The 10,400-nt window shown below is 36.1% G+C and overlaps 1 protein-coding gene across 1 annotated transcript in view; it reads left to right on the forward strand.

Moving 5' to 3' along the window:
- Positions 1–10,144, forward strand: part of ANGPT1 (angiopoietin 1) — a gene marked incomplete at its 5' end in the record, with an annotated part of 89,759 nt that extends 79,615 nt beyond the window's left edge. Inside the window, one exon of the mRNA XM_008948992.1 lies at positions 9,984–10,144. Within this exon, the coding sequence (XP_008947240.1) occupies positions 9,984–10,144 (161 nt within the window). The remainder of the gene's footprint in view (positions 1–9,983) is intronic.
- Positions 10,145–10,400: the final 256 nt, after the last annotated feature.

Raw genomic sequence — 10,400 nt, forward strand, 5'->3', positions numbered from 1 at the left:
AATCAGCAAAAAAAAAAAAAAAAATAGAGAGAGAAATGGAAGGAAATAGATATCAGAAAGTAAAATCTAAAACCAATCAGGATCTGGACTTGCAATGTCCTTTCTATTTCACTTAAGGATGCGATTCTGTTATTGAAATAATTGTAATGATTTGACTTCTGTCTTATATGAACATAATGCATATATACATACAGAAATAGTTAATGTAAGGGCTAATTCATTCACCTGTGAATGAGTAGAGTAGCAACTCCTTGTTCAAATTGTGGAACTTGGCTGTTCTGGAAGATTTAAAACATTATTCTTAGTGACGTGAGTCAAACTGCGGAAGGAAAGACAAAAGAGTCGAGGTAGGGGACAGCTCAGAGAAGTGATACTAGGAGAGTTTGAAGCACCAAGTTAATGTGACTGCCAGCAAGTATACTGTAATCGATTGATATCTGTTCCTTCCAATGCAGAAGAAGAATATCTGAGGTTATCTCCCAATGCAGGCACCTAAAGCTCTGAACAAGAGTGAGAACATTCACTGGCAAATTATGAGTACTCCTAGTCCCTATATGGGCAAGATCGTATTTATCTCCAGAATACCACATAAAATCAGAAAGATTAAATTTGGATTCTTTGGTTCATTGGCCATATGACAAAGCAATGCCCTTATCTTCATTTCTGATCTTCAGAGACTCTCCCTCAGTGATTTCTAACTTCCCTGGAAAAAATCCTATAGCAAATGAATTGTTTGGTATTTTGGATCAAACTGTTAAACTGATATTGTTTGTGGTTACTGGCACTTTGATGGAGTCCAGCTCAGGCCACATTCAGGCATATATCTGAGCCCTTTAAGCTATTATCTCTTAAGAGAAGATGGGTTCTCGTCACAGGGAATTTATAGCAAATGCACAACCTAGCTCCTCGTTCTTTTCTTCAGATTAGAAATTACTCAGTTGTGAAAGTCTTTAAGTAGCTAATATTTCAAACTTTCCTAACTTCCTTTAGTGACATCATATTAAAAGTCAGGATGGGAAACTTCTTCCAGTAGACAGGTGATCAGACAGTACCTTTCCATTTCTACCAAAATAGAAGCTAAGCAAGTAGTTCTGGCTAAGATAATGGATAAGAAGTCAATAGTTTATTTTAATTAAAACTGCTGACCTTTCCCTTTAGAGACCATGTTAAATTAAAGTGTCTTACTTCCAGGGCGGGCCAGAGTCTAGTGAGAATCTCCTAAATGTGAGTTATGTCTTTACTGAAGTGCAGACTCATTCATGTATCTGAGCTGCCTGGAAATACCTCTGCTCCCAGACAGCTAATTCTGGGAGCTGAGGGTTTTGTTTATTTTCCTGCCCTGACTTCTGTGGCAGGTCAATGCCCCACTAAGGTCAGCCTGCTGTTGAACAATCATTCCACAAGGTTCACATATATTTTGCTGCAGCAGTCTTGTAAATCAGCAGGGCAACCACATATTGAAATGTACTGTTGGCAAATGCAAGGAATACAGAGGATGGGGGAGAATTACCAAAGGCTGAGAAAATCACAAGTAGAACAAATCACTGCAGAGTAAAAGGAGATGAGGCTAGCCTTTGGAGATGGAGTCTAGCCTTTTGGATTAGACTCTGAGTACTAGTCTTTTGGAGATAGGCTGTACAGTACTGAGTAATTTGTAGTACCTCGAGAAAGATTTTAATTATGCTAGAGTTCTCTTCAAACACTCTGCTATGCTTTGTTCCTTGAAATTACTTTCTCATTCCTTGAGAAATATCAGAAATTGAATTAAATACCAAAACATCTGTTTAGTGGGTAGATTTAATTTCTGTACCACAGACAAAGACTAATTAAGAAAAGTAGCAATGATAACAAGTTTCGGAAAACCTCTTTTTTTTTCCCAAAGATATCAGACTCTCTGTTAGTTTTGGCAACATCACAGAGACCTCTTTAATGATGAATGATATGAAATCTACAGGCAGGTTTCTAGCTATCTTGACAGTTTGGGTTGAGCCTGTTATCTCTATGAGGTGAACTGAATATATTTATGTCAGGAATAAAGGCTGAGATAAGATGACGCTCAAGCCTGTGATATGGCTATAGACAAGACTGAAATTAAAAATGTAAGGGAAGAACATATTTTTCTCTGTGATCTTACTGGTTGTCAGTTTTATTTGGTCTACATCAAAACTATTATTCTTTCTCCTCCTTTCTTTCCTCCCTCTTCCCCAGAATAAGAAATTAAATACTAGGAGAATAATACAGTAGCATCAACAGAGCCTTGTGCATGTGTGTGTGTTTCTTGTCCTTTCAAGAGGCATTCTGTGCTACTTGACTCTATCTTAACACTGATTTTAGGGAATGTCTTCGAAAGTACATGTGTGAGCTGGATTCTTAGCCTCTGTAAACTTTACAAGGCAGTTAAATGTTTTAGCTGCACTTTTTTGTGTCTTGGAAAATTTAAACTAAACATGATCAATTTATTTTAAAGGAAGACAAAGCATATTTATTAAAATAATTTATTCATTTAAACTTAACATTAGTCAAAATGGTAAGAATTTTAATATCATGAAAATACCTGTTAGGAACTGGTACAATATCTCAGGCCAGTGAACTGAACAAAAGTTTATAACCCCCATATAATTTCAAGCATGATTCTGTTGAGTACCCCAAGGAGACACATACATAGCTTTTTGCAAGAAACAGCACTTAAAATACTAAAAAAAAAAGTAACAAAATTGAAGCGCTGAGTTCAAGGCTGTTCAGATACATTACCAGTAGAAGAACACTTAAGAACTCTGGATCAGTTTTGTACGCACAAGACCAAGTTAGAGCATCCCACCAGGATACCACCTGAGCTAAGCCCCAGAAATTCTTTGTGCAATTGTTTTCTGCCACTGGAAAGTGACTTACAGTAACTTGGCCCATAGTGAAAGAGTCTGAGTTTGATTTGCTTTGTCTTGCATTGGCTGCGGTCTGAGATGTTCACATATGTATTTATCTTGCTTCAGATGATAAGCAGGAACATTCCTGAAATTCTGATCCCTGAAATAGTTTGACAAAGTAATGAGGAGACTTTCTAGACATTTTACTAGGATGAAACAGCATACAATTGTTGAAATAACATTTTCTATTTTATTGGAAGCAGAGGTCCATCCAGCTGCAGTCTCCTGTCTGAGACAGCAGTCAGCAGCAGATGCCTCACTACAGGCATAAGAACAATGCAAGTAAATGATACTTCCTCTGAGTGTTTTCCCCATATCTTTTGCATCTCAGAGGCTTCCCAAGTCAGAGACAGTTCCCATGTACTCAGTGATCCTCAATCAGTGGTCTACTTACTGCTTATTATTTCACTCCTTTTTTCTCCAAGTGGTGAATTTCGTGAATCTTTGGCAAGAAAGGTATGGAGGATTCTAGTTGTGACTTGGAGGGAAGTTCTTGACTGAATATAGAAATCTGCCCATATATCATCCAATCAGAAAAAGCCACAGTTTCACTTACATTTTGTTTGAAACAAAAACTTTGAAAGTAGCAACCTCAACACATTTAAAAGTATAAAACTTGAACCCCTGGATACACATTTACTTACGTGTGAAAGCTTTTTTAGGGTTTATGCATTTTGTTGTTTTCATAAAGAAGTTACTTAGAAAACACCATTCCTGAAGTGTGATATCTATTGCCCAACATTTTTATAGAAAAAGATAACCATCATGCAAGTAAGAAATTGTAGGAATATTTGATTAATGCTACAAACATCAGAAATATTTCATTAAACATACAACTACTCATCAATTTTAACAAAGACATTACTATATTGCTGTGTTTATCAGAGTTAAGTAGGAACAATAGTAATGAAGTATTAGAACACCCAGCAGTGATTAACTTAAAAAATTATTCTATTTATATATTCAGAAGATCAGAACATTGTCACCACTCTGCAAGTTTCATGTTACTTTTACTTCCTAAAAGGTCCTTATGAAAAGGCCTGTGTTATCCGCTTGATATGCAAGGTTAATACCTTTTCATCTTATATCCTGATAGCTAAATTCTGATTTAATCTTCATATTGCCAAGTAACAATTTCTAAGTGGTAGTCTGGTTAATCCAGTACTCTAACAAATAGATGAACCCAGGCCTGGAAATTACTTCCAGAGGTCATTTAGTCCCTTTTGATGTCAGACTCTACCTATTTATTTCTGTCTTTCTATTAATCTTCGAGATTTCTAGTGATAGAGATTCATTCTCTATCATTGGCTACACTTAATAGAAGAAAGCTTTGCTTGATGACTAAATGAATTCTATGATAATTTAAGTGTCTTCCATCTTGTCCTATCCTCCACCATTGAAAGAAAAGACCATTCTTCTGCATTCATTTGAAAAGCTGCCTTTTTGAGCAGCTTTTTTATGAATTTGAGATTGCTGGCAATCTGTCTTTTGAATTCTGGACTAAACAACTCTAAATATTTCCTTTTACATTCACTCTCTTGAACTCTGTCCAGTGGCTCCACATACAGCTTACAGTGTCATCCAAAACTGCACCCAGTTTTCTAGCTGAGAAGTCACCAATGTAAAGTGAAACAGGACCTAAGTACTACCATCTAACTTGAAAGTACAGAATGTCAGAAACATTGAAATCTTTCATAAAATAATTCTTTTGAACAAAGACGACTATTTCAGTATTTTTGCATTAGAAAGTGTTCTTATTGGCTTTGTTGCCAAAGGCACTATATTTTATAGAGAAACCCAGAGAGCTAGAAAAAAATACTGGCTTTTCATAGGATACATTTTTCCCATAAACCCATACAAACGTACTATTCAAACACACTTTAGATCTTATTGAATGGATTATATTGATCTTACTGCACCTGGAGGCATCCAGTGTGCTCAAGGAGAGCAGAAACACGTGAAGGAAGGGTCTGAAAGCCATCCAATAAGCAGGGTTTAGACATTTTTTCTTTTAGTATGTAAAAAGGAACTAAGAACCACTCATCAAACCTGGGTGATAATTAACAAGTTCCCAGTTCACACTAGAATTACAGTACACCTAAGAATGGATGATAACTAGGTTATTAACAAAGAAATTTACATACATCCATGCATAATTACTATTTATACAAGCCAAAAAAGGAAAGCTGTTAACTTTGGCACACAAAAGCCTTTTTTATGTTGCTTTTGACCAAGAATATTCTGTCAAATAAAAATTATACTTGTGACTTTAGAAAACCATTGTAAAAGATGACTGTGGTTTTCTTCTTATATTATCATTACCCATTTGAGCAATTCTCCTTTATTAGGTAATTTTTTTGCAAGAATTTGTGGAAATTATCTAAATACGCCTTCATATTTGGATGATTAGACACAGTACAAGCAGGTCTGTGGAGCTGAACTATGCTGTGATAGTTGGTTTAAGTAGGTTGAAATATTCAAAATACATTTATTAAATTAAAAGAGCTAACAGTAAATTTAACAACTTCCCAGTGATAATATCAACATTAAAGACCAAAGCATAGGAGTTCACAAAGTGTAAGTGTGCTTTAACTGCTCAAGAAGAGCAGGTGCCTAGAGCAAGGATTCAGGTTTATTTGTATAGATGAACTCTCTAACAGCTTACCAATGTATTATCTAAATTATCTTTTGTTTGGACAAAACACTTCATAACCTAAGGATTTTTATTGCAAACAGAAACAGTAGTGCTGCTTGTACTATACAAATTATTAGTTATTACTAACCTCAAAAGACTAAATTACCCCCGGTTCAAATAAGCAATTAGTGACTTCATGATCACAACAACTTCAAGAAACTATCTCTGTTTCTGAATAAAAATTCTCTTAACCTTCTCATGAAAGACTCTTCACCTTTTCATTAGTCACTTTAAAATACTGCTTCTGTTATAATTTCTCATAACACCCACCCTTAATGATTCTTATGCAGAATTCAAATATCCCATTGAAATAATTGCTAAAAGTTATCTTTGAGGTTAAATTTTTACTGTTATTCAGAGAAGATACTTATTTGGGAAGGCCATTACCTTGTAATTAAAAATAAAAAATTTTTTTCATGGGAGGAAAATCATGTGAACTCACTCCATGGAATAAGCCAACATCTAACTACTAGGAGTCTTTCCATGGGTCAGACTGTCTCACAGCTCCGGAGCTGCTTTATTTGGTGTTTTCTGCAGTGACAGTGCTATAGGTATCCCTTTCAGAAACTTCTGTTTTGTGTTCCTCTGTTTCCACATAGCTCCTAAGAAAATCACTGCTTCCATTCCTCTTTCCCCCAATATACAAGTTGTCTGAAAAAATATTTGCATCCATTCAGAGATGTGGATTCTAGTGCTGAAACTTGCAGTAGGAAGATAGTCTGATGCCCCATGGGGGATGGAGAGCTTTTAGAGGACTGCAGGTAAGAATGGAGAGAAATAACTGCATGGAGGAAAAAAGAACATTTGAAAAAAAGAAAGACAGAGTAAAGGTAAAGTTGAGATTTTAATGTAGTGTTCGGAAATATCTTAAAAAAAATTATACAGTCTCACTAAGAAGAACAGTATAGTTGAGAAAAAAAAATTAAAAAAAAGCTGCTCATTAAAACTCATTTTGAAAGAAGTATTTATTTAGAAGAAATCTGTGAAAAGAGATTTGAGCAGGTCCTCACAAAACGTTTCTAAAGTTTTGTGTTTCTTCATTCCATTTTTAACATAGATTTTAGTAGGACATTGCTGAAGCCTTCTCCCCAAAAAGGCCATTTATGCTATTGCTGTTCCTTTAAGATGAAATGGTAACTAATACAGCTTGCCATGTCTTCATCCCACCACCATAAACAGAACCCAGCTGCATCTGTGTTCCAGCTTTGAAAAATGAGGATTGGATTTTCTCTGTTTAACTTTGTCTTAAGTTTCTACAAGATTTTACTCCGGTTACAGTAAAGCATCAGCTGTACGGCATTCTCTTTCTTTGGTTATTGCCCCCTTAGGTATAACATTGTAATCAAAGGGAGGTCAATTGTATCAAAGTAAAAGTTTGCCAGAATTTATCTGGCATAAATTCTTCCCTCAAGATTTCATTATGAAGTGTTACTTCTGAAAAAAGCCCACTAAGTATTATCCAAAATCTAAGAAATTACTTTACAAGACAAGAAACATAAATTACATGGATCTGAACACAAAGGACAGAGTAAGCAGTGATGTAAAGGCTAACCACAGTCAATTTCACATCAGTAGTAGTAAGACACAGTTTAAAATACCTTCATAAAGTGCTTTTATTAAAGGTAGATAAAAGGCAAACTACTGAATAAGATGAAAATGGAGGATTTGCTAGGGCAATGCATTGTCTAAAGAGACTTTCTCACAGTTTCAATCCATTTCCAGAAATCAGAATGGGAAACACACTACAAATTTAAAGTTCTGTGTCTCAGCCCACAGTGACACCTGCAGAATTCAGTAGCCACTCACTAGATAACCTGTTTGCCACTACCGACGGGGCTTGAAAAAGGTTTTTAGGGAGTCCTAGGAAGACTACAGTGCTGTGATGTGCAGGCTGAAATAACTTTTTAAAATAAAGTGACATTTAACCACTAAAGGCAAAAGCTGCTACCTGATCTTTATGATCTGATTTGCCTTCATATCTGAAGGCAAATGTTCAGCACATCCATATTACATGGAAAGATGCACAAGACTTATGCTAAAGATCTCGAAGCCTATAGGTCCTACTATGAAAAAAAAACCAAGCAGAAATCTTTCTGACAAATAGATCTCCTAGCCATTGAGGTTGAAATATTTCTGACATTGGCAATATTAGCTTTTTGCAGTCTGGGGATTCATTTTGTCTTCCGTAATATCAATGACGCATCTTTCTGTTACATTACATAGATACCCTGTAAAATTTTGGAGAGAAAGTTCTATTCCCATCAAGATATACAGCAAAACTCCCACTACTTTCAGTGGAGTCATCATGTCACCTAGTTTGTCTTTGTCAGTTTGTGTTCTGTAACCTCAGTGCTGCCAAGTTTCACATTATTTGGAGTTTTCCTTAAAACTCTGAACTCCCGTGGCAAACTAAAATTCACCTGAGGAAGAAAAGATCTTGGGGATCTAGACAAGAGAGCTGACTGATCAATTTCATTTTAAAGCAGCAATTTAAAATAGATCTGAAAATTCAGACTGTATTTAACCACTGACTCCATTTTCACTGTTGGTTAAAGACATGTATACGTGTCTTTACTGCAGAAATTTAAAGGTGAGATGACTATTTCTTTGCATACGGTTTGGAACCAAACCTACGCTTCTAGAAAGTTTTAATTTTCTGCATTCAGTCACACAAATGTAGCAAAACATCCGTCATTGTTAGTAAAGTTTGTGAGTACTTGATAAATATTTCTGGTTTATTTTCAGTTCCATGTTAACAGAACAGTCACAAAGGTGGAGATATGGCTCCACATGCATTTTCTTTGGCAGAAAACTCAGATTGAAAAGTTCCTGAGTTCCTAACTGGCCAGGTTACTGCTCCTTCAGTTATGCCTACACAACTATTCACAGGACAATTTTTTAAACCAGATTGCTGGTTTGCCCTCAGAAAGCAAAGTTCTGTGTTTTTTTTCTACATCTATGTCACCTCACTTTTCAGAATAGTGTTACAATGGAGCTCCTGGAGAAGTGAAGTAGAATCACAAGCATCTGGGCAAGACATTTCTTGCCCAGTCTTCCCAGTAAAATATAATCTATGCAATTGCACACAGAATTCAAAGGTTAATGAGTAGGAAGGTTCATCTTGCTGGGAAAGAACAGGAAGGGTAGGGCACAGAAAAGACAGCAGCTTTCTAAGCCTAACTTTTATATAAATCAGTAACCTTTTTGATATCTTTTTGTAGTCAACAATAGGTAACTAGTAATTTTCTTCTACCTACAGACTTTTAAATAAAGAGTCTACAATCCCCTTCCTAAAGAAAAAAATAAATAAATAAATAAATAAATTTGACATTTGTCAGTTTTCTAAGTGCCAGGTGGGAACTTGCTCAGAGGCTTTGCAGAGAGGTGTACGAATTTCAAATGGATCTGTTCTGAGTGAGGATCCTCATGACACTGGTGCCCCAAAAGTGTTTGGCAAGCTTCAAGATCAATATTAGGAGGCTTAAGATTTAATATAGGTTTTCACATTCAAAATAATAGGATCAAGGATTGAATTACACTCTTCTGGTCCAAACTGTAAATGCAATTAATATATCTTGACTGAAGTTAGCCATATTGTCACCTAAATGAATGCACACTCAGGTAATCATCTAACTCATGTACCTATATGCACAAGTATTCTGACTGTCAGAACCTTACAGTGTTATGATTGTTTTCTTCATTTAATCCTTTCATTTGCTGAGTCTTGTTTATAAATTTATCATGTCTTGAAGAATCTACCTGTCACCTTGTACACCATTCTGAACACTCATTATCTATTACTATAATATTGTAATCACTATAACAGGGCAGCACCATCATACACATAACCCATGTTTGCTAAGCACATCTAACCTGGGAGCAGAAATAAACTCTATGAGCAATTGAAAAATTACAGTTAAAGCATCAGAAAAGGATCAGTAAATAAAATTAAATCATGCTTATGCTCAAAATAACCAAACAAGTGAAATTATGCAAAACACTTGTGAATTACAGTCTTTTTCTAAGGTTACCATGAGATGGGTGAATGGTAATGTTGTCTAAACATGCAAAGCAGTTTATTTGTTTTTGTTGTTCTTTCTCTTGCATTTCATACTGTGTATAAAACCAGCATGAGTTAGGACCTAAATACTCTTCCATCTCTAAATACAAGTGTGCATTCTCCAGCACTGCTGGCTATAGAATAGCACAAAAGAGCAAAAAACCAAAATATGAAAATGCCCTCACCCGTGTTACACCAGGAGTATTTATAAGCCTGAGAATGCCAGAAATTTGCTAATCAGATAAACTTATAAAACAATATCAAAATGCTTAGTGCACTTGCATTTTCTTTGTCTTAATGGTTTCAGGGTGGTGGTTTGATGCCTGTGGCCCCTCCAATCTCAATGGGATGTTCTACACAGCTGGGCAAAACCATGGAAAACTCAATGGCATCAAGTGGCATTACTTCAAAGGCCCCAGTTACTCCTTGCGTTCCACCACCATGATGATTCGGCCCCATGACTTTTAAAGGCATTCAGCAGTGGATCCCAGTCAAACCAAGATGACACTGCCCTCAGCAGCACCACTCTCACAGTCTAAAGGTAAAAGGTGAAGGGCTTCTGGAAAGCAACACACAGGGATGATGCAAAGTCACTTCATTATCACTCCATAACCTGCAAAAACTCCCCAGCAGTCACCACAAGTTTTGATGACTGGGAGAGGTTTGGTTTAGAAGAAGGTGGCTGCAATGGTGTTCCAGAAAAGAACAAGTGGATCTAGTTATT

Source organism: Merops nubicus, unplaced genomic scaffold (assembly GCF_000691845.1).
Source record: "Merops nubicus isolate BGI_N331 unplaced genomic scaffold, ASM69184v1 scaffold10301, whole genome shotgun sequence".
Taxonomy (NCBI): domain Eukaryota; kingdom Metazoa; phylum Chordata; class Aves; order Coraciiformes; family Meropidae; genus Merops; species Merops nubicus.